The 25420-nt window shown below is 36.9% G+C and overlaps 1 protein-coding gene across 1 annotated transcript in view; it reads right to left on the reverse strand.

Moving 5' to 3' along the window:
* The window catches only part of ANO2 (anoctamin 2), a 491778-nt gene that overhangs the window by 113253 nt on the left and 353105 nt on the right, over nt 1-25420 (reverse strand). The window contains exons 14-15 of the mRNA XM_027838585.1: nt 12489-12560; nt 1880-2075 (exon numbers count right to left, since the gene is read on the reverse strand). Coding sequence (XP_027694386.1) covers nt 1880-2075; nt 12489-12560 — 268 coding nt within the window. The remainder of the gene's footprint in view (nt 1-1879; nt 2076-12488; nt 12561-25420) is intronic.

A 25420-nucleotide genomic window follows, 5' to 3' on the forward strand; every position in this document is an offset into this window, starting at 1 on the left:
CAGGACTTCTAACTCTAGCATCAGTGGTCTTTCCATTGGACCTCTTTACATTGCCACCTCTTTGGGTTCAGATTCCTCAACTGTAAGAAATGGAAGTGTTGAACTGAATGATCTTCAGTGTACCTGTAGGTTCTAATATTCTATGCTTCTAAGCCACTTAATTACCTATAAAATGGAGCATACAATACTGTAATGAGGACCAACTCACAAGCCCCTGCCTGTACATGCCAGTGGTTTCTCAAGCCTCCTCCTACTCCAGTCCATCATTCAAGAGATCTTCCTAAATTACAGGTTTGACTCTGTCCCCCCTCCTAGTCAATAAAGTCCAGTGGCTCCCTATCACCTTCAGGATCAAGTATAAAATCTTCTGTTTGGTCCTCACAATCCTTTATAACCCTACATTCCCACTTCTTATACCAGTCTTCTTATAACTTATACCCTCACACACATTAGTTGTGATTGAGTTACAGTGACCTCCTAGTTGTTCCTCGCACAAGACACTCCATCTCCTGATTGTGGGCATTTTTACTGGCCAATGCCAAGCCTAGAATTCTCTCTTCCTCTCTGCTTCTTGATTCCCTTCAAGTCTCAGTTAAAATTCCACCTTCTACAAGAAGCCTTTCTTTATTCCTCTTAATTCTAGTGCCTTTCCTCAGCTGATTATTTCTAATTCATCCCGCGTATAGCTTGTTTACACATAGCTGTGGGTATATTGTCTCTCCTATTAGACTGTGCTCCTTGAAAATGGGGAATGTCAGGGGAAGTTAGGTGGTGCAGCAGCTAGAGCACTGGCCCTGGAGTCAGGAGGACCTGAATTCAAATCTGGCCTCAGACACTTAACACTTACTAGCTGTGTGACTCTGCGCAAGTCACTTAACCCCAATTGCCTAACCCCGCCCCAAACAAAAGAAAAGAAAATAGGGATTGTCTTTTTTCTTTGTATCCTCAGTTCATAGCACAGTACTTGGCACATTGTAGGTACTTAATGGATATTTATTGACTAAGTGAAATCACGCATGTAAAGAATTACAAAAATAGAAGCTATTTCTACCACTATTATTGCAGCGGGATATTAAATGATTGTGCTTTACTTCCAATTAGCAGTGACCTAGAAGATCCAAGACTATCCTATTTCCTTCTATTTTTGTCTAAAATATAAGTACAGATATTCAGTACAGTGGAAAGACTGATAGACTGGGAATTAGTAAACTGACTTTGAAAACTGGTGTGGGGGAAAATACTAGATTTGGAGTCAGAGTAACTGCACCTAAACACTGAATTTGTTAAGTAGTTGGATGACAATGGCCAAGTCACCTTCTCTAGGCACCATTTTTCTCATCTCATAATGGATGTTGAATGGGGTTGTAGAATGAATGAGACTAGTCTTAATTTCTTCCATACAGAAGCCAGGTGGTGAACCAGATGACCATGAGAATTATTCTAACCCCATATTTGTATGGTAGAGTTTGAGGTCCTTGAGAAAAGAAACTGTCTAGGTTTTTCTATTTATATCCATAGGACTTAGTACTTGCCACACAGTAAGCACTTAATAAATGCTTTTTCATTCATTCAAGTGGCTTTCTTGATGAGCTCAAAGTTTCCTTTTAGTCCTAGTTCTTTTGGATTATTTGAGAGACAGCAGGAGTTCCCAACAGATGGAGACTTAAGAATCTTCAGTGGCAGTAGTTATCAGCACTCAAAGTGGGCCAGAATAAGGTGGGATTACATCGTATAGTAATAGTAAAATGTGTAATAGTAAAAATAGTAAATAGTAATAGTGTAATAGTAAATATAATATAGTAAATATAAATATATATAGTAAAATAGTGTAACAATAAAAAAATACAATTTTTAATCACTGAGCCTAGTGGCATAATACCGATTTTCGTGAGCCATTTGGCTACAGCACCGTAGATCTCATCCAGGATGAGGATGACCACCAGATTGATCAGGACTGCCGTTGCTGTCACGGTCGCCCGGACGTTGGGGCGGGTAGATTTGTTGAGAGACAGGGCAGCTGCAACTGTAATTCGGTATACAATCACCCCAAAGACAATGGAGAATGTCAGTGCGATCTGTCAAGGGGAAAAACAGAGAGAGGAATCATTCAAACCCTAGCTCTGCTATTTGCTAGCTTATTGTAAAAATGGGGTTTTATATGGAAAATGAGGAGGTTGAAGTGGAAAATATCTTAAGTCATTTCTAGTTTTAACTTTTTGAGGGTCTATGAGTAGATTACACAGATAGAGTGGAGTGTGCACTAACGGATGGGACAACTATACTGATAAGATGAAAGATCACTGAAGCATGAAAAGTGAAAAACAAGACAATGTGTAATCAACATGCAATTAATTATCACATTGTCTTTTAGGCAAGGTATGAGGTCCTGTATGAGTTCAGAGTTGGTAGAAATAAATAGGAGCTGAGGTGATCATGCAAATCTTAATGGAGGAGTTAGGACTTGAACTGGATTTTCAAAAATTCACAGGATTTACAGGAGAGATAAATAAAGGTATTTTAGGCATTGGAATAAAAATTGTGAATAAAGGTATAAAGGTAAGAAAAGTAGATTATATTCACGGGGGACGAAGAATGGAGGTGAGTCTTATTGAAATGAAATATGTTAGAAGGTAGTAGGACATGTTTGAGTAAATAGGGTGAGTCCATATCATTAGAATTGAAACTTATATGATAGGAAATGGGGAGCCATGGAAGGTTTTTGAGCTAGGGAGTAAAATAGGAGCTGGAAATTTGAAGGGACAGAGTTAGTCCAGGAGGAAAAACGGAGGAATCAGAATTTGTTCCTTCAAGATTCAATTTAAACAAAAGAGCACTTTGAGATTTCTCCTCCAACCAACTATTTGAAATGAAGAGCTCAGATTTCTCCATTTGGTGCAGAAATCTCTTGCCGTGACGCTGACTTAAAGCCGCTGTTTTCAGAATGGAAATTTTACCAGCCACTTGACCTCTGGGTGCCCTGTACTTCCTTTCTCTGCAAATTAGGAGTAATAAGGGGCTCTCCTTGCCTGCTACCCCTCCCCCCAAAGCCCACTCCCTCCCATACCAAGGAAGGGTCATTACTATGTGTCAAGCACAGGAAAATTAGGAAAAGAAAGATGCCCCTGTACAGGACTAGTTTGAATCAGGATATAATTTCTTAGCAAACAAAAAATTACACTGTGTCTGATTTGCCCTGAACTAGATTATATTTTCAATTTGCATCAGTCAAGTAAAGTTTTCTTTCTTGTGATTCAGGAAAGGAACCTGTTCTAAGTCATACCTCTTTCCTTCAAAGGGATGATGGTGAAAAGCTAAATGGGAGACATTGGGCAAAGGAAGAGGGGAAGAGGTAGCTGTCACTATCATTCTATTGTGGACCACACAGGGGACAAAAAGGAAAGAGATATGGCCCCTGGTGTGGAAGGCCATACGAGAAGAGGGGGATACTTTACTAGGTGGTTAGAAATCATTCTGTCTATAACCAGGAAGGACCACAAAAGAATAGATGGGAAAAACATGGTTTGGGGAAGCCATTCTATGTTGAACTACTGGGGATGGGGGAGAAAGTAAAGAGGGTAAACAGCCTTGAGGGTAAAGAAATAACTGCTATGTATGTAGAAAAACCAGGATATGACATCACCATTCTCCAACAATGTAGACATTTTCATTTCTAATTCCTTTGGGGCTGTCACTGCCAGACAGTGAAGGCCTGGAAAATGTGGTATGAGATTATTTTTCCCCCAAATCACTGTTGCAGTGATGGCTCATGGTGGTGCCTATGAAGCAGGGGGAGACCTGAGGCTTATGGTGGAGGGTGACATGGTTCTGGGTCAGAAGACAATGGCAGAAATATCTCTTTTGCCATGGGGATCTGGAGAGCATGAATAGGAGCAGGGTGGGGTTAACCTACATTCTGCTTTGCCTTTAGCTTTTCTATTCTCTGAAAGCACACAGAAAGGCCTAGACTCTGCTCAGGAAGTCAAGACATCACATTTTATTTAAAGAAGGCCCTCCCACATTAACTCTTTTTTCCCTGGATACACTACTACTACTCCTCCTTCCCTCCCCCCCCCCCAGAAAAGGCCAACTCATTTGCTTTGAGATCTCCTAAAGGTCTCATTTCCTATATTTCTCATTTGGTGTTTAATATATGTTGCTTTGGAACCATAGAACCCTAATGCTGAAGAGGCATCAAAGAATGTTCCCCTGACTTAGAAAACCTTCATCTCAGTTCTGGCTGTGTCATTTACTAGACATATGAAGTCTTGTCAATCACATGTTCTATTTTAAATTCTCTGAGACCTAGTTTCTCAAAATAAAATTGGTGCAATGATAGTTATACTATCTTATCTATGTCACAGGTATTTGGGGCAAGATCAAATAATATATATATATATATATATATGTAATATAGAATTGATATAGAAAATATAAAATATAAAAGGCCACTAAGTGCCTAGGATAGAACACTGGGCTTGGAGTCAGGAAGACTCATCTTTCTGAGTTCAAAGTTGGCCTAAGATACTGTCTGTGACCCTGGGTAAGCCACTTAACCCTGTTTGCCTCAGTTTCCTCATCCATAAAAATGAACTGGAGAAGGAAGTGGCAAACTACTTTTAGCGTCTGCCAAGAAAACCCCAAATGGGGTCACAGAGTTGGACATGAACGAAACAACTAAACAACGACATATAGAATGCAATGTGCTTTGTATTCATTAAGTGCTATATAAGATCAACTATTATTTTTAAGGGATGTTAATCCAGTCCAATTTCCTTTCATCTTCTATACCATTTTCATATGGAAAAAATTTTCTTGAGTTCCCACAGCTTCCCACAGTTGGGATTTGAACCCAAGTCTTTTGACTTCCAGTCCTGTGCTCTTTCTAATACTCCACGATATGTTTGTTATTCATGATCACTTTTTGTACACATTCTGTCTTTCAGAATAGACTAGGAGCACATTGCAGGTCAGGATTATGACTTATATGTCTTTGTGTTGTCCATTGTATCTTTGTGTTGTACCATTGTATGGTGCATTGAAATGGCAAACAGTATATGCTTATTGATGATAATCTCTCTTCTATCATGTAGTGACATTCATCAACAATCACTAACAAAAATATGGTGAGAAAGAACACAAGTACAAGACACGAAAGTATGTCTGGAAACCAGTTTGCCTGATACATACATAGAGGTCTCTTAAGGAATCATAAGTTGGATACTCATGAATAGCATGATAGAGTTACCAAGAAAGCTAATATCACTTTAGGCTGCATGAAGACAGACATAGTATTCAGGACTAAGGAGTTGACAGTCCCATTGTACTCTACACTGTTCAGACCACATTTGAAATATTGTGTTAAGTTCTGGGTCCCACATTTTCTGAAGGCTATTGACAAGTTGGTGACAATCCAGAGAGTAGTCACCAAAATGGCAGACCACAAGATCCTATGATATGCAGATTGGTTGAAGGAATATTTAAACTTGAGAAGAGAAGACTTAGGAAAGACATGATGACTGCCTTGTACTTGAGGGATTATCGCGTGGAACATGAATTACACTTGGTATGAGAAGGTAGAACTAGGAACTACAGCTATTCACAAAAGGAAGATTTAGAATGAGTACAAAGAAAAAAAATTTCTAAGTATTAAAGTCACACATCAGTGAATTGGGCTACTTGAGAAGTAGTAGGTTTTCTCCTCCCTGGAGTCAATCAAGCAAAGGATGGATGTCAACTTGTCTGGCACATCATAGAAGGGCTTTGTGTTCAGAAACAGTTTGTATTTCCTAATATCTGAGGACCCTTTTGGCTGAGATTCTATGTGATTTTATGTAGAATAGAGGTACTAATATTTGTATCACCTAATTCAGAGAATTGTGAGAAAACTGCTTTGTAAAGGTTTGTGCATTTTATAAACGTGAATTATTATTACCATTGCCAGAATTTGATATCATGATCTCATTCCTATGACAGGCAAATGATAAATCAATAGAAATGCATATTTAAAATATTTCTTTATATTCATAAATAAATATGCATATTTAAAATGCATATCAAAATGCATATTTATACTTTAAAATCTGCAAAGTACTTTCCTTACCATACACTTGTGGAAGTATTATTTTTCCCTTTTTCCATATGAGGAACCTGAGGAGGCATGAGATTTGCCCATTCTCATATAGCTAGTGTCTGAGGCAGCACTTGAACCAATTCATTAATTCAACAAGCATTTATTAATTACCTATTATATGTCAAGTACTATACTATGCACTGGGGGTACAATAACAAACAAAAAACTAGGTCCTCAACTCAGGAAGCTTACTCCTATTAGGAGGAAACAATTTGGACACAGACAAGTTTACACAAAGTATTATACTTGCAACTGAGAGTATCAGGAAAGGTTCGATGAAGGAGATGGTACTTAAGCTAAACCTTGTTGTAGATTTTAATAGCGTGAAGTGAGACAGTAGTGCTTTTCTGACAAGGGGTAGAGTATTTGCAAAGGCATACAGGTAGGAGATGGAACACCGTATACAGGAAATAGGAGTAGTATTGTTTTGCTGGAACATAAAATGAAAGACAATAAGTCTAGAAAGGTAAGATGAGGTCAATTTGTTAATGGTTGTAAATGTCGAACTTAGGATATCTAGCTATGAACTTCAAGTTAAGATGGTGGCAAGGAAGGTTATGAAGGAGTTTAGTTCTCTCCCATATACTCCAATAATGAGCTAAAAATGGGACAGATAAAATAATGATTAAGAAATCCAAAGATTAACAAAAGTAAGCTTTTCATCCAGCCTAGGACTAAACCACAATGTAGCCAGAAACTACGAACACTGTAAGAGGTATCCAGCCAGGAATGCCAGCTGGAGCTCAGGGGAACAAGAAAAGCCACAGAGGGGAAAAAAGTGGCTTAGTCACAAGGACTAAAAGATTACCAGGGGAAAATAAAGAAATAGACTTAAAATATGTAATTATAAATTAAATAGCTCTGGAAGAAAGAATTAGGAGAATCTGTATCTCAGAACAGAAAGTAGAAAACCTTACCCAAGAAATAGACTTCCTGAAAATTAGGATAGCAGAAATAGAACTTCATGGCACCATGAGACAAGAAATGTGAGAACAAAATCAAAGGAATGGAAAAAGTGGAAGAAAATGTAAGGTATCTGCCATCAAGAACAATTGACCTGGAAAATCAGTTGAGAAAAGATAACTTAAGAATCATCAAACTCCCTGAAAACCATTACTGGAGTAAAAAGCCTTGATACTTTGTTTCAAGAAATCATAAATGAAAACTTCCTGGACTTATTAGAACCAGATGATGAAGTAAAAATAGAAAGAACCCACCAGGAAATTTCTGAAAGAAATCTCAAAATGAAAACTCCCAAGAATGTTAGAGTCCAAATGCAAAGGTTTCAGATCAAAGAAAAAAATACTATAAGCAGCCAGAAAAAAAAAAAAATTCAAAATCCAGGAACCATAGTCAGGTTCACAGCAGACTTAGTGACAACTACTATACAGTAGAGGGAAAGCCCAGGAATGTTGCTATTCCAAAAGGCAAAAGATAAAGGCTTATAACCAAGAATAACAATGCAAAAGTGAGCATAATACTTTGGGGGTGGGGGAAAAGAGAATGGAATTTTAATGGAATAGAAGCCTTTCAATCATTCCTATTAAAAAAATTAGAGTTGAATGGAAACATTAGAAGCCTTTTCAATAAGGTTAGGGATGTCTATTATTACCAATATTATTTGATATAACTCTAGAGATGCTAGCCATAAAACAATAAAATAAGAAAAAATATATTGAAAGAATAAGCAGGAGGAAATAAAATTACTGAATTTTCAGGTAATATTATAGTCTATCTTAAAGACTGTAGAGATAAAACGCAAATTAATTGAAACAATCGATAACTTCAGCAAATTATCAGAATATAAAATACACCCACCTAAATCATCAGCCTTTCTGTACAATACCAACAAAACCCAGCAAGAAGAAAGAGAAAAATAAATTCTGTTAAAAATAACCACAAACAGACCTCAATAACTGGAGAGATATTAATTGCTTGTGGTTGGGCCATCCCAAAATAATAAAAATGACAATACTCTCTAAATTAACTTACTTATTCAGTGCCATCTCAATCAAATTTCCAAAAGATAAATTTGTGGAGCTAGAAATAATAAAATTCATCTAGAGGAACAAAACATCAAGAATCTTAAGGGAAATTATAAAAATAGTAGGAAATAAGGGGACCCAACTATACTAGATCTCAAGCTGTAGTACAAAACAATGCGCTTCAAAACTTTATAGTGCTAATTAAAATAGAAAAATTGATCAGTGTGACATAATAGGAACGTCCCGGGGTGTAAAGATTCAGTATTCAGTAAAACTACTCAGGAGAATGGAAAGTGGTCTATCAGAATTAGGTTTTGATCAACATTGTATACCACAATGAGCTCTAAATGAATCCATAACCTAGATATTAAAGCTCACATCATTTGAAGTACAAATATGATGAACAGAATAGGCTATTTCAATAGTTGAAGAGAGAGGCTATGAGGGGCTAAGCTAAGGTGGTATCTATGTGAGTGAAAAGGAGAGAACAGAGATAAGAGATGTTGTAATAAGTGGTATAATAGATTCAGTGTCGGATTTGAAGTCAGGAAGCCCTAAATCATATCAGACACTTAATATCTATGTGACCCCAGGCAAGTCAATTAACCTGGAAATCATGCCTTCAGAATCTTGACCTTCTAGTTAACCTCTTCACCTTTACACTGCCCTCAATCTTCAAATCTCTTAATACATTGTTTTTTAGCTCCTCATTTTGTTCCAAATGCCAAACTCCTGGAGCACACTCAATGTCTACCTTCTCTGCTCATGCTCAAACACTGTTGAACCTCACTGGAGGAAGAAACACAAGTATACTGAATGACTCACTCCCCACAATGGCTTTTTCAGAACTTTTTTTTTTCCTTCCTCCAGCTGCCTACATTATTCTCTCTACCTCTTTCTTAGTAGATAATCTTGCCTCAAATTTCATCGAGGGGGAAACGCCATCCATAATGAGCCCCCTCTCTCTTCTTAAATTTTGTACTTCAAATCACCTTAGTATTATCCTCTATTTAATTTTCATGTCTTGCTGATGATGACAAAATGTACGTATCCATTTTATATCATTTTCTCGTATTCTCGTAGTTTTGTATTTCAGGAAGCTCGGTTTGGTATTTAAAGTCATTCTTATTATGGCTACAATTTATCATTCTGTGTTGATTACATGTTACTTCCACACTCACACTATCCATTTTAGCCAAGCAAGTCTTTCTGTTGCCAATAAATGCCATTCTATCTCCTCCATGACTTTGTATAAGCTATCCCCATGCCTGTAATACTCTCCTTCATCTCTGCCTCTTTGAACTCCTACATCCTTTCAAGGTTCAGCTAAGATGCCACCTCCTTTAAGATATCCTCCATCTTTAAAATATTCACTCACTTCTTAGAGACTAGTCCTGCATCATTCTATTTATTTTGCATATTGCACAGTCCTGTTATTGTCCAGGAGATCAAGACACTTGGAAGTAGATGCCTGGTGGTTTCTGGCAGACGTCTCCCAGTATTCACCATTCCTTGATTCCTGCTGAGGAGTTTGCCTTGACCATGTAACTGACTGGCTGGACTTTGACTAACAAGCTAGCCTCTCTCATCTTGAGAGATTGTGTGGAAGATAAGTAGAGGGGCATAGCAAAAAGTGATACCTTGAGGCAGTGCCATGATATCAGCAGTGATAGATTCCAAGACTGGTTCTCTGACAGTGGACTGTGAAAGAAGCTTATGAGGGATGGTTGCTTCATAGCCAAACCCCCACATGACTTAATTTCCTTTATTTTTCTACTTTGTCTCTTGTTGGAAATCGTTACAAATGTGATTATGTACTGGACTGCTAATGCAGAAGAGGGAAGCAATCATGGAGCAGTCAAGAGAGAATCAAGAATGTAGTACTTTTCTTTTTTACCAGTAACCTACTAACAGCACAGAGAGAAGAAAAAAAAATTTGGTTTGTCTAGTTCCTAGAGAAGACCTCTGACTTCTGACCTCTTCTGGTAACAGCTAACCTATCATAAAGCATAGTTAGTGGAATGAGTACACATCCTGGTAAAGAATTAGTGTTACCATTATACTTTTCATTACTTGCACATGCTCCCCTTTTGCACACTTTAAACCTGAGCACCAAGTTCTGCTAGTACTCTGCCATGTCACATCCTGCCTCTCTTTCCCTCTTCTAGCATGAGTAAGGCTTTGGGTAGGGGAGAAGAGGTAGAAGAAGAATGAGACTTCCAGGGTCTTGTAGAGTAGAAAGATTATAGCCACTTGGACAATATTTATGCCTTACATTGTGAATCGTGCTCCTTAGTCCTACCTATTGACTCCGTTAATAATAAAAATGCTATATATAGTACTACCACATTGGTACCTGCTTTTGGGGAAAACCAACTCCATTAAGCCAAGGTTATATGACTAGTGCTCCCTGAAACATAGTATATTCAAAAGGTGAGGGTAACAACCAGCCAGTGAGTAGGGATTGAGAGCTCATTTCAATCGGGCAGAGCAACACATATAAATACACCTAGACAGCAAGTGATATCCCATAGAGAGGAGAAATTAAGGAACAGAAACATGATGATTCAAGTAATCATTGAAAATTTGGCATTTAATACTGCCCCAGTGGGGCATGCCCCAATAGTGAGTATGGGACCATCAGCACCACCTGGTGGTTAAATGAACATTTAGCTAAAGCCTGGACTGTAGTGGGGGAAAAAAAATTGAAAAGAAGAAAACAGAATGTTAGGTTCCACACTAGTTGATAGTGAACTTTATCACCTTTATTCTATATTCACCTCTTGCCCACCCTCCCAACCCCAATAATGATTCCAGGAATGGAGGAGCCCTTGACTTAGTGGAACCTGGAACTACTGAGCCTGAAATAGAACCTAGTCACTCAAAGGGTAGAGAGGGAGATTATAAGTTTCATCTTTCTGAGTAACTCACATGCCTTTATTTTCTTGTATCATTATTATCATCATCTTTTTCTTCAAATTAAAAAAAAAATTTAGATACTAAGTTTCTTGAAGGCTAGTGTTATAAATTCTCTTTAAAATCTGTAACAGAGTGAACAAGTATCAAAAACCTTTCATTCTCCTAATATTCCCACCAGTCTGACCTCCTACAAGGAGATTCCTAGCAAGTGAAATAAAAGAAATCAATAATCTTAACCAGCAGTCTGGCCCGTGAAACTTAGTGCCAACTTAATTCAATTTAATTATATTCAATTTAATGTAGTATTGAGAACCTACATATATGCCTGGTACTGAGCTGGCTACCATAAAGGTTACAAAAAAGGTATGTGACATTGTTCTCATTCTCAAGTTCCATGAGGGGGGAGGTCACATCTAAAATGAAGTCTATATCTTGTCTAGCACATAGTATCTATACTACATGCTTAATTAAATGTTTGCTGGTAAATGGATGTATGGATAATGATAGTGATGACAATAATGAGAATTCTAGGTCACAGCCAATTATCATTCACAAGTAAGCTAGCAAAATTTTCTTAATGCCAAGATTCATTCTTTGAATAAGAACTCTCCCCTCCTTTTCTTTCTCTACTCCTCCCCATAATTTAATGTGAAGTCTTACCTAGAAATCTCCTCAGGCTAATTATACTAGCAGTTCCCTAAACACAGTTGACCATGTCCCGTATCTATGCATTTTTCCCAGGTCATTCACCATGCCAAAATGGATTTCCTTATCATATGCCTTGTTAAAATTTTTCTTCATTTAAGAAAAAGGGCACCTTCTCTAAGAAGATTTTCTCGACTCTACTCAGTGTTCACTCTCTCAAATTTATCTGTCATACTTTGTCTGAATTTTTTCTTTGAACCATTCCATGCCTCTGAGAATTACAGAATTTTAGCTTAGAAAGAACTTCAGCAATCTGGACAAGTATGGGCTCGAAATAGTCTTATGCATTTGGTTAATGTATTTGAAGAATTATGATCCCAAGATGCTTCCTGACAGGAAAACACAGTTGTTGTTGTTTTAAAATACCAGTTTATCCCGGTGATGCTATATCATTGCAAGCCATGGAATACAATAGTCTCTGAAGAATCAAATCTGTCAGGGGGCAGTCATTCAGCAACAGGGAGTAATAACAGATGGACAACCTAAGTAATTCAGTGTTACCTATGTAACGGAAAACTAATTATGGAATTCTAGAGCACTGGCACATTATGAGAAAAAAATGGACAAGAATAAAGAAGGATGAAAAGGATGGACTATGATAGGTACTAATAGAGAAAGTATCTCTAAGTCTCCAGAGTGCTTAATATAATGCTTTGCAAATAATAGGCAAATGATGAATACATATTTTAACTGAATTTCATTGAATTAAATTCTAGCTTTTTGAGAATTCAAAGATTCAAGGACATTACCATGAACAAGATTGAAGCAAAATTCATCATATATCCAGGTAAGCGGTCTTTCCAAGTCAACTCATCATCATCCTACAAGGAAACATAAATATTAGGACAAACATTAGCAAACATTTATATACATATACATCTTGTGTTTCTTGGTAAGCAAGCTCTCAGATATGCATATATTCTATAATTATTTTGAATGGAATTTCTTTTCCTATCTCTTTTTTTGTAATATAAAAAGGCTAATGATTTTTGTGAATTTATCTTTATTGGTTATCAAGTTTTTTAATTACTTTCAGGAATTTCTAGGGTTCTCTATGTAAAATGTCATTTCAATAGCATTAATTTTGTTCGCTTATTTCTATAATTCTATTTCCTGTCTTATTGCTATAACTAACATTTCCAGAACTGTATAAAATAAAAATGATGACAATGGATATCATTGCTCTATCCCAAATTTTATGTAAAAGTGTCTTGCATTTTTCAATTACAGATAATGGTGTGCTAGGTCTTGTTTTACATCATATTAAGAATATTCCATTTATTCTTACTCTTTAGAATATATTTTTTAACCATAAGTGGATGTTGTATTTTATCCAGAATTTTCCCTGATCTATTGATATAGCCATGTGATTCATGTTGTTCTCATTATTTATATGAATCATTAGGTTAACAGTTTTCTGAACTAATCCTGAATTATAGATATAAATCCAACCTGGTCATAACATATAATCTTTTAAAATAAGCCACTATCTTCTTTACTAATATTTTATTCAATGTTTTTACATAAATATTCATTAACTGTTGGCCTATAGTTTTCTTTTTTTTTGCTTTATCTTACTTTGCTTTATGTATGAGTACCATGTGAATCTCATAATAGGAGTTTGGTAGGATGCCCTTTCTTCTGTTTTCACAATATTGGAATATTATAGCTAATTTCCTTTGCATTTGTGATAGAAATCACTTGTAAATTCATCTACTGCTATTTTTCCTTTGTGAGTTCACGTTCAGCTTATTTAATTTTTGTTTCTGTGATTAAATTATTTAAATGCTCAATTTCTTGTTCTGTTAATTTTAAAATTTTACATATTTTGTGTAAATGTTCCTCCATTTCATTTGTCAATTCTATTGACATATAATCAGGCAAAATATTTTCTGATAATTTCCTTTATTTTCTTTTCAATTTTGTTTCAAATTCCGCTCTCATTTTTTTTAATATGGGAATTTGTTTTTTCTCTTTTTTTCATCAAATTAGGTAATGCTTGTTATAAAAGTTTTTCTTTCAAAAAGGTGTTACTAATTTTGCAAGTTTATTTTTTGTTTTCAATTTTGTTAATTTCTTGAGTTCCAAGAATTTTATATTGTATTTAATTTAATTAAAATATTTTAGTTTTCTGGGAGGGGTTATGTTTTATTTTATTTATATTTGTATTTATTTTATTCTTCCTCTATTTTGTTGATTAAAAGGGTTAGAGATATACACTTTCCCTTAATGACTGTTTTGGCTCCATACTAAAAGTTTTGGCATGTTGTCAGATTGTTGTTATTTTCTTTAATGAAATTATATATTGTTTTTATGACTTCTTTCCTTGAGCCACAAAGTCTTTAGGATTATATTCTATTTTTTCCATTTAAGTTTGAATACTTTCTTCAAGTAATCTTTTAAAAATTATATTTGTTACTTCATTGTTATCAATAAGTGATATATTAAATATTTCATTTTTCTGCATTGGTTTATGAATTTTTAATGCCCAAGCACTATTTTTGTTAAAGTATAATCCAAGTCTGAGATATACACACAACATTTGATTTTCATTCTGTAATCACTAAAATCTATCATATATAGTTTTTCAAAAATTCTATTCAAGGATTTTACGTGTTTTTTTGTTTTTGTATTTATTAAGGTATAAAATGCGCAGTTAAGGTCTCCAACTACTGTAGTTTTGGTATCTATTTTTCCCTGTAATTCAATTAACATTTCCTCTAAGTACTTAGATATGATGTCTTTTGGTCCATATAAGTATTGATAGTATTTCTGTACACATGGGGCCTTTAAGGATAATGTAGTTTACCTGTTTATTTTTTTAACCATGTTTTGTTTTTGTTATTTTAGTGAGGCAATTGGGGTTAAGTCACTTTCCCAGAGTCACATAGCTAGGAAGTATTATGTTTCTGAGTCCGGATTTGAACTCAGATCTTCCTTACTCCAGGGCCGGTGCTCTATCTACTGCACCACCTAGCTGCCCCCATGTCTTTTTTTTTTTAATGTTGCCTCACATGAAATCAGGATTTTCACCTTTTTTTTATTTGTCTGAGACATAAAAAATTTTGCTTCAACCCCTCGTTTTGACTTTCAGTGAATCATTATGTTTTACATGTGATTCCTTTAAATAAAAATATCAATATTGTTAGATTCTTCTTTCTAATCCATTCTGTTACCTTCCTCTACTTTCTAAGTGAGTTTATTCCATTTGCATTAATGGTTGTGATCATTACTTGTGCTTTTTTTTTTCCTTCCATCATATCCTTTTATAATATTTCCATTCCTCCCTTCCTTTACAAAGAAGAATAAGGTGGGGAAAGACAAGTAATGAAATTGACATTAAGGTGATATAATTGTATACCACATCTTGTTTCACAACATTCACACCTTGATTACTGTTCTTACACTGTCCTTGGAAGATGCACTATGTGCCAAGCAGTGTGTTAGGCCCTGGGGCTGTAAAGATAAAAATAAAATGATTCCTTGCTCTTAAGGATCTCACATTCTATCAGGGGAAATAACATATATACATGTAAATAGAATAAATACAAAATAAATGTAGTAGTAATTTGAGGAGGGAGGGCATTAGCAATGGTGGGGTGCTAATCTTCTGCTAGAAGATAGCTTTAAAGAGGTGACTGTAAAAAAAATAGGAGTATTCCACTGTGTACAATGGAAGGATATAGTTGGATAGGGATGTTGAGGCATAGTGCGTCATTGATGGATGTGAGAGAGTAGGGATAGCATATGAAGGGAAGCTTTGGAAGCTCAATGTACCATCCTGGTCTAATGTAGATAATAGGGAGGAGGGAAATATATGAATTCTAAGGGGAATTCTTGGAGAAAATGAGATTTGAGAAGGGATAAATTGGAAAGTATAGTTGAGAAATCAGAAAGAAAAGAAAAAAATTCATTTGAGTTTCCTTTATGTACAGCCAAACTCCAGGACCATGAAAGCCCAAAGATCTATGTGAATTAGAGGCAGCATGATGTAGTAAAAAGGACAATGTATATGGAGTCAGAAGACTAGGCTTGAGGTTCAGCTCTGACCTTGAACAATTCATTTAATCTCTATAACCTCTAGTTTCCTTATCTATAAAATGGGAATAATACTACTTGTTATAGGAGTATTATTTCCTAGCATACTTAAATGGATCAAAAGAGATAATAAATTCAAAGGGCTCTTATAAAACTTAAAGCATTGTGTAAATGTCAATTGTTATTAGGGTGGCCAGACCCTTGTGACAAAGTGTTCCAGAAATCAGCACCAGGAGTAATGAACCTAATGCATTTTTGAGAGTCCAGATGCAGCTATTGTGTGCATAAATTACTCTGGGTGTGGGGACTGTAATTTAAGGTGGAGATAAATAATTCAGGTTGTCAGTACTGTAAATTAACACACCTGCTGGGATGGGATGGGGAGGGGAGGGGTGGAGGCATGAGGAGAAGGTTCCTGGAGTTTTTAATGCATTTCTGAAAGAGAGCTGCTGCTTTCAAAACAAAGTCTGTTATGAGAACTTAGCCTCTGACTCCACAGAATCAGAGCATCCCAAAAATCTAAAGGCTGGAAAAGAACTCAAAAGCATCTGACTAAAAATTCCCTCTGCAATATACCCCACACAAGTATCCTTCTAAATTTGTGCTGATTAAGACCTCCAATGGTAGAATCCACTATCTCTCAGAGTGGTCTAGTCCACTTTTGGCTAGCTTTAATTATTGGGAGATTTTAGAGTTTGACTCCCTCCAACTTCTATCTATTGTTCCTAGTTCTTAGAGCCAAGTTTATTTCCTCTTTTAAATAAGGACACAGAGTCACAAAATTTGAGAATCAGATGAGAATTCAGTGGCTATCCGGTTCAACCCACACCTAAAAGAAATCTTCATTATGACCTGAAAAAGTGGTCATCCAGTTTCTGCTTGAAGATCTCCATAGCGAGGAAAATCATTACTCTCTAAAACAGCCCATTCCACTGTTGGGCACCTTGCATTTTTAGAAAGTTTTTCTTACACATCAAACCTAAATTTGCTCTTTTTTTTTTTGCCACTTGTAACTTGTTCCTGGTTTAAATCTAATCTCTTTTCCTCATGATAGCTGTTCAATGGCTCAAAGACAGCTATCATGTTACTTTGTCTTCTTTTTTCTAGACTAAATATCCCCATTTCCTTCAACTTATCCTCCTATAACATGATTTAGAGGTCTTTTACCATCCTGAATGCCCACCTATGAATACTCCCCAGCTATCAACATCCTACTAAAATTGGGGTGCAAACAAATGAACACAAACACTACCAATTTGATCTGATGATGGCTAAATACAAGAAACTCTCCCCTCCATATACCTTGAATCTATGTCCCTTTGAATACAGGTAACACATTAGCTTTGGGGGGCTTCAAACTCACATTCCTGAGTTGTCTTGAGCTTGCAGTCTATGAGAAAATACTCAAATCATTTTGAGATAACTTGCCATTGAACTTTGCATTCCTTAACTTATATTTGGGTGTGAGGGATTGTCTGATGTTGGCTACGCGCCACGTGGGGGTTGTGGCAAGATGGGCAGGGACAAGATATTAGGAAGTAACCGGAGCTCACGCTCCCGAGGCAGGGGGCTGTGCCATGTGGAGTTGTGGTGAACTGGGGTAGGAACAGGATACAGGGAAGTAGCCGGAGCATGTGCTCCTGAGTCAGGGGTCTGTGCCACATGGGAGTGGGACGGCAGAGAACGAGCTTCCTTTGTCACGTCCTCTCCCTAGGTGCAGCGCTAACCCCAGACGTCTCCTTCCTGTATCCGGGCCTAGCCTCCTGCGTCACGTCCTCTCCCTTGGTGCAGCACTAACCCCAAACATCCCCTTCTGGTATCTGATCCTACAATCAATGACTAGTAGGCGGGCTGAGGAGGAGGGGCTAGGAAGGTATTTAGGGGTGGTAGGGGTCGGAGCTCACTCTCTCTTGCTCCTGCTCTCTTGCTCTGGCTTTCCTGCTTGGCCTTGCTGTGATGGCCTCTGAATAAAGCTCGAGTGTTTGCACCTCCTAATCAGCTCGTCTCTGTGTTTATCCGGGTGGGCACCGAAGACTGGTAAGTATGACCCTGGCAGCCTGCTCCTTACAGGAGGAGAGTGCACAGCGCGACCAGCACATTTGGGAAGTTTATTTTTTGGACCTGAATGTAAGACTTTACTTTTACCTTTAATACATTTCATCTTATTAGGGTCAACTAACCTGTCGAGATTTTTTTGACTGACTCTGGCATCTGGTATATTAACTATCCCTCTGAGTTTTGTATCATCTATAAATATTCATCATCACTAGCAAGCTATCTATACCTTTATCCAAATCATTGAAAAAAATATTAAACAGTACATGATTAAGAACAGACTTCTGGGGTACTCTATTGGATACCTCCTCCCACACCCATTGCATTACTACTCTTTGCATTGTAGTAGAGCAATAATTGGCTCTGACATCAAAGAACCAGGTTTCAAATCCAGCTTCGTACTCTTACTACTCATATGATCTTAGACAAGTCACTTGACCCAAGTTTCAATTTTCTCATCTGTAAAATGAATGGGTTGAACTAGATGACCTCTAAAGTTCCTTCAGCCCTAGATCTGTGGTCATATATATTTGAAGAAAGTTACCATGTACCTTCTAAGCCTTTCCTTCTTTTCATCCCAATCCTATGCTACCAGTCTTCCAGTCCTCTCATCCTTCACTATCTCAATTATTTTCTCACAGAAAGATTTTAACCTGGGCTGTGCCTTTCTTAAAGTGTGTTTAAAATTAACTATACAACTCCCAAAATAGGGTAGAGTAAAGGAGAACTATTATCTCTCTCACTATGGATACTACAACCATCTTAAAGCAGATCAGGACCACATTAGCTTTTCTTGGCAGTCATGTCACACTATCTACTCACAACATCCTTGCAGTGCACTAGGCAAAGTATAATTCTTCTTCCTGAAGGGTCTTTAATTTTCATAAGAACTGTTGTCTATCTACACTTCCATGATTCTGTATTTATGAAGTTGACTTTTCAAATCCAAGTGTAAAAATTTAAATTCAATTTCAACTGAATGTTCAATTTCATGTTATTTGAGCCAGCCCATTGTCCAAACTGTCAAAATCAGTTTTAACTGTCAACTGTCACCCAACATGTTAGCTTTCTTTTTATCTTTATGCCATCTGCAAACATGAAAAGCATGTCATCTATGTTATCATCTAAGGCATTAATAAAAGTGTTGACTAACACAGAGTTAAAGGCAGCACCATGAGAACACCAAGCAAGTTTCTCCTCCAAGTTGGCATTGAGTCATTTGGGACACTGCTGTCATCCAACTAGTTACAACTCTGGCTAACTATACCAACACATAGCCCATATCTCTTCATATTATACACAAACATAATAAGAGATGCTGCCAAATTCTTTGCTAAAATCTAGGAATGCTATGTTTAGATGATTCCTCAGACCTAGCAATTGTTTACTCCGTCAAAAAAAAAAAGGAAATGAAGGTAGTCTGGAATTATCTATTTTCAATGAAGCCAGTAATTTTCATCTGAGCTGGATTGTGCTAGGTGATATAACTGCAGATACCTAGTGCTAATTTCATTTTTACATTTATTTTTCCTCATCTAAGAACCAGGATATGAAGGGTCTTAAATCTATTAGAGTATCAGGCAAAGGAGATGAAATTGTTTAGCTTGAAAAAAAAACTCATAATGACTATGATAGCTATTTTAAAGTAGAAAGGGCTGTTATATTACGTACTTCCTAAGAAGATACATGGTATCTGAGAAGGAATTAGACCTATGCTGTTTTGCCCCCATAGGACAAAACTAGACACAATGGATAGAAATTGTAGAAAGTTAGTTTTTTAGATTTCACATCAAAAAAAAGTTCCTTGACAGTTAGAACCATGCCAAAGCAAAGTGTGCTGCTTTGGGAGGCAATGAATTCTCCCTTATTGGAGATCTCAAGCAAAAGCTAGATGACTACTAGTCAAGTATGCAATGGTAGAGAGTCCTTCAGGTGTGAGTTGGACTAGAAGTGTGCTGAGATCCCTTCCAAATCTCAGATCCTTTGATTCTGACCAAGCTTACTTAATATGTTTCACTTAAGATGGGAGAACTGATTAGTCACATATTCAAATGAATGTCATCGATGGAGTGTCTTTAACATGTGCTCTGAATGTCACTTTAATATATGTTGTTGTAAATCACAAATTCATGTGATTTATATTATGTTTCATTGATGTGAATGTAGTATTGATATGCACATGCTAGCATCCAGTGTTTTGCATTCATTACTGATAATTGCTTTTATGGCATGTATTCTAGTATTTCATCTTCTGTATGCACTGTTGCTAGGTGCTTATGATTTTTTTTATGAACGATATATACATATATGCCATATGCCATTTTATATGTCATGGTTATATATATTACATTTCATCTAATTCATGAGACATATTTTGATAGGCAAAGTTGTCTTGTATGCTGTGAGTATATGCCCTGATGCACTAAATGTCTTCAGTCAATAGCTAGTATCATGCAATACCACTGTGAATGTCATGTGGCAAGCACATGAAAGTTGGTACCAAACCTAACTGTGTTAACTGTGCTAGCTGCATTAACTATGTGATTTGTACATTTCTGTATGCTCCTGTGTATACTGACGTTCTAATGTATTCCATGTGATCTATGGAGACTGGAAATTTTTCACCTATGGGAAGACATGGTAATGAGCTCAAAGTTCCTTTTCTTCATATGAAAACGTAATAATGTAGCTAAGCAGGTAGGAGAGATCTATTCCCTTGTAGTACCTGAATCATGAGGTGTCTCTCTATATTTGTGTTCTGCTACATGCATTTGCCCCATAATGATGTGCCATGGTCACTCCTACTGCCTACATGAGGACCACTTCAGGACATAATTTACCTATATATTTTCTCTTTCAAACATCTGCCTTAGCTACACGTGTTCCCAACATGTGTGCCTTTCTGTGCATCTGTCCTGGCTACATGTGTTCCCTATGTGTTTGCCTTTTTGTGCGTATGCCTTGGCCATATGAGTTCCCAATGTGTGTGGTTCTCTACATGTTCCCCATGTATGATTATTTTTCAGACTGATGTGTGCGTGTGTACGTGCGTGCGTGTGTGTATATGTATGTATTTATGAGAGACTGTTTCTTGGGTGTGTGGAAGAAATCTTTTATTGATGCTTTTCTTATTAGGCCATTTCATTAATTTCCTTTGATTTGAATGACATTGATGGGGGCTCATGAGCTATGATTTTCTCAGTGGCAGACCCACAGAGTACCGTGAAGCTGGCATAAGCTTCTTACTTAATACATAAGTTTTTGGAGCTGGAGTCTGGAGGACTTGCTCTATGATTTGGGGGGCTGACTCCAGATACTATAAGTGTCCACTATTGTTATTATTTTTACACCATTACATTGTGTGGTTTCTCTTCTGCATTAGTCCACAAGATATAGCATAAGGCTTTGTACTGACTATAGATTTTAACCGACTAGACAGTCTCCTTGGATTGGAAGTATTCAGTAAGGTTATTCAGATCAATAGCAATTGCTGAAGATAACCCAGCAATGTGTGCATGAAGGAAGGTAGGCTTTGGCACCAAATCTTAGACATCCAGACTCCTCAAAGGCATTAGCCAAAGTGTGTGTGTATGTGCGTTTGACTTGGTAGAGTAAATGCTTTCTTAAAGGTTCTCCTCTGACAAGGTAACTTTAAGACATATGTCAAAACCATAGAAGATTCTTTGAAAGATGTAATAAGGGAGATGACTTTTTTTTGACAACTTTCTGATTATTACTATCAAAGAGGCATAAAACAGACAGACTTGGGATAATCAAGACATTTGTCACTATTATGGCAAAGATACCATACAGAGTCAAAATGGAAGATGCATTTCTTGTAGATAATGAGGTCCTCCAGATGACCTGTTTGTAGATGACCTCAAATATATGAAGAAAGCCTATTGTATAGACTGTGCTACATAGTTGCATGGGAAACCCAAAGAGTTGGTCCATCAGTACATATATCTTAGACAATTACAGAGCATGATGAATGAGTTGGGTCCCTGATTGAACAAGAGGAAGAGAAAGGGTAGGATTGCCTGTGAGAAACTGACTAGCACTTTAAAGACCCCAAGCTTCTTCCTCAAACATAGGTCCTCATTTCTAACAGCAATATCCTTCCAGTGATGTTTATAGCTACTAATCATGGGATATCACCATCTTCAAAGAATTAAAATCCAAAGTCACCCAAAGGACCATGGGAAATTATATAGTGGATATAAGGATACTATAACATGTTAGTAAAGACTTGTACAGGAAAAGTGGAATAGATGTCATCAGAGATATATGAACAGAAAAGAAGTTGGCCTAATAATGGATAGAAGTTATGGGATAGCTGGGATAGCAAGAGATCTAAAGGAAAGTCCCTACAATCCCATATGAAGGATTCCCAGAAGGATCTGGATAAAAGTCTCAAAGGATAAAGAAGGTATAGGTAGGTTGCAATGTATACTAGTGGAAAGAATGATGAGATCACAGATTCATCCAAGCATAGAAGCATTGATGATGTTGTGATTATTATTACAAGTAGGGATAAGGATCAGAATTGTGCATTGACATAGGGAGCTCCCAGGTGAGGAAAATTCCTCTATTAATGCAGGTCAGTATCTTCTCTGCAACTTATAGTCACAGATTTGCCCTAGAATGCTGAGAGGTCACTTGCTCAGGGTGACAGCTAGTAGAGACAGGATTGAATCCTAGTTTTCCTGGTTTTGAGCTTGGCTCTCTCTATGAGGCTATGCTGCTTCTCATTATTAATAATTATCATAACACATTTAGATGTAGTGCTTTGTGCCTTATAAAATGCTTTCCTCACAACAGCACTGTAAGATAGGTAGGACATATATGTGCAAGTATGTGTGTCATTATTCTCATTTTACAAATAGTGAAACTGAGAATCAGTGATGTGAAGTCATTTAAAATTAGGAAGGATCAAAGCCAAGAATCAAACTGGTGCTCTCTCAAATGAACCCAACAGAATTCACTGCCTTGATAGAATTACTATCACCCTGCTGAGAAATGGAGATCTCTTCAGAAAATAGGAATCAGTGTTTTTCTACTAGATAGACTACTCTTTCAAATAATCAAATCACTTTATTTTAAAACCCTGTCACTACATAAGACTTGTGAAAGAAGATACTATCTCATCCAGAGAAAGAATTGATAAATAGATGTATAAAATGGTTTTGAATATATATGTATATGTGTATATATGTATATGTATATATACATTTTTGTGTGGTTAATGGTAGCCATCCCTAGGGTGAGGGATGGGGAAGAAAAAAGGAAAAAAGAAAGCTACATGATAACTTTATCATATATTTAAAAGGAATAGCAAGTTATACATATTTGTAGTTTCATGTACAACCATTTTTTTATTCTACTATAGAAATGCTTGTTTTATTTCTTAAGTTCAGAATAAAATAAATAAATTTTTTAAAAGCCCTGTAACTAATAAACATTAAACTTTGTCTAACTTTAACTTAACTTTTACTAACTTTTCTTTTTTTTTCTTTTTTTCTTATTGGTGAGGCTATTGGAGTTAAGTGACTTGCCCAGGGTCACACAGCTAGTAAGTGTTAAGTATCTGAGGCTGGATTTGAACTCAGGTCCTCCTGACTCCTAGGCCAGAGCTGCTCCATCTAGCTGCTCCATCTTCTTTACTTTTTAATTGAGAGACTCAGGCAATAATAAACAAGTAATCCAAAAAATTAATTAAAACCTCAAACTCATCTTCATGCATCTTTGGATTGCATTCAGACATAAATGATGAGAGGCACACACAGATATAAGGGCAGTTGTGGTTATTGGAAACAGTGTTAGAATTAAAACCCAACGCTTAAACTTGGGAGCTGTAAGAACGCTTGCACTATTTCTAGTCTTCAGTTTCCTCACATGTAAAATGATGATGACAATATTTTACCTCCCTAGGTTGTTAGGAAAGCACTTTTAAGAGTATAAAGCAGTACATGAATAATGCAATTCAACATACTCATTTTAGAGATAAGACAACTGAGGTCTAGATAAGTGATTTGCCCAAGGTCCGACAGAAAGCGAGAGTCGGAACCGTAACACAAGTGTCCGAATCATCACACCACTGTGTCTCTTGTTTTGTGTTGCTCTTGGGGATAGAACAAGAATTAATAAGAAAATGTTACAGAGAAGTAGACGTTAGTTTAATAGAAGAAAAAAAAAACTTTTTAATAGTTGGTATGAACTGCTTTTAAGCTCCCCATTCCTGGAAGTGTTCAAGCAGTGCTTGTGTGACCATGTATCAACAATGGTGTAGAAGAGATTCTTACACTGTGAAGGAATTGGCACAAGCTGACTTCCACAATCTCTTCCAAGCCTTAGATTCTCACTCAAAACCCTGCCCTTTTACTTCCTTAATTCTGCCTTTTGTCAATTCCATTCTTTGCTCTGTTTCCTTCTCCTCTATTCCTATTTTCCAATGCCCTCTTTGCATTAGACACAACTTCAGAAACCTTTCCAATGCTCTCCTTCACTTTGCTTCCCTCTCACTCCACCTCATTGTATAACACACGGTTTTATACTCTCATAATGCCTTTCAGGATGCCCAAAGACCCATGATTCTCCAGGTCTTTCTTTTCCTTTATTGCCATATCACATTAGTCACAAGTTCTATCGTAACATCACTTTCATTAGTCCCTTTTCTTCTTTTCAGTTCTGACTAACCACCACCCTAGCCATCTCGCTGTCCATGTGGTGTAGTGGATAAAGTTCTGAGATTCGGGGCAGAAATTCTAGTTGGAATCCTACCTGGAATTAGGGTTAGTTAGGGAGGGAGAATACTGGAAGTTGGGAGCAATAGGAAAGGCTTTGTGTAGGTTTCACTTAAGCTGTTATCTTGAAGGAGTAGAGGGATTTTCCAAGGCAGAGGTGAGAAGGGAGTAATTCCAGGTGCAGGAGACAGCCAGTGTGCAGAAGCTCTGAGATTAGAGATGGGAAGTCGTGTATGTGGAAGGACAAGTGAGAAGTCTCCACACTAATGTGTCCCAGACAAACTAGAGCCAAATTAGAGCCACACATGGCCTCAAGGCTGCAAGTTCCCCACCCCTGAACTAATCACCATTTCCAGAAAATGTCCAACACTCTTGTATTTCTCTATATGATATTCCCTTGGCTCAAAATGTTCCCCTCCCCTAAAATTTTTACCTTTCTAAACCCTATCCACTGTTTGAAGTCAGTTCAAATGCCATCTACTCCATGCAGCCTTCTCTAAGCCCTCTAGTCTGGAGTGATCTTATCCTTCTCTGAAACCTAACACTTCATTTGTATGGCTCTTAGTTCATTCTGTCCTATATGTTATTTCAGTACCTGTCTTATATTTACCCCAGATTGTAAGCTGTTTGAGGTCAAGTAGTATATCTTAATTATCTTTGTATCATCTCCCAGCAAGCTAGAACAGTGGGATTTACCAAAAGTGGAGCAGTATATCCAACGTGATAGCCTTTTGTTTAATACATACATACCTGTTGAACAAATGAGACAATAAATGGATGGTAAAACTCATGAGTCAAACTGTAAAGTTTGTGCATAGGGCATGCATCTTTTGCAAGCCCCTAGA

The sequence above is a fragment of the Vombatus ursinus genome, unplaced genomic scaffold (assembly GCF_900497805.2).
Source record: "Vombatus ursinus unplaced genomic scaffold, bare-nosed wombat genome assembly UNPS02014830.1, whole genome shotgun sequence".
Classification (NCBI taxonomy): Eukaryota; Metazoa; Chordata; class Mammalia; order Diprotodontia; family Vombatidae; genus Vombatus; species Vombatus ursinus.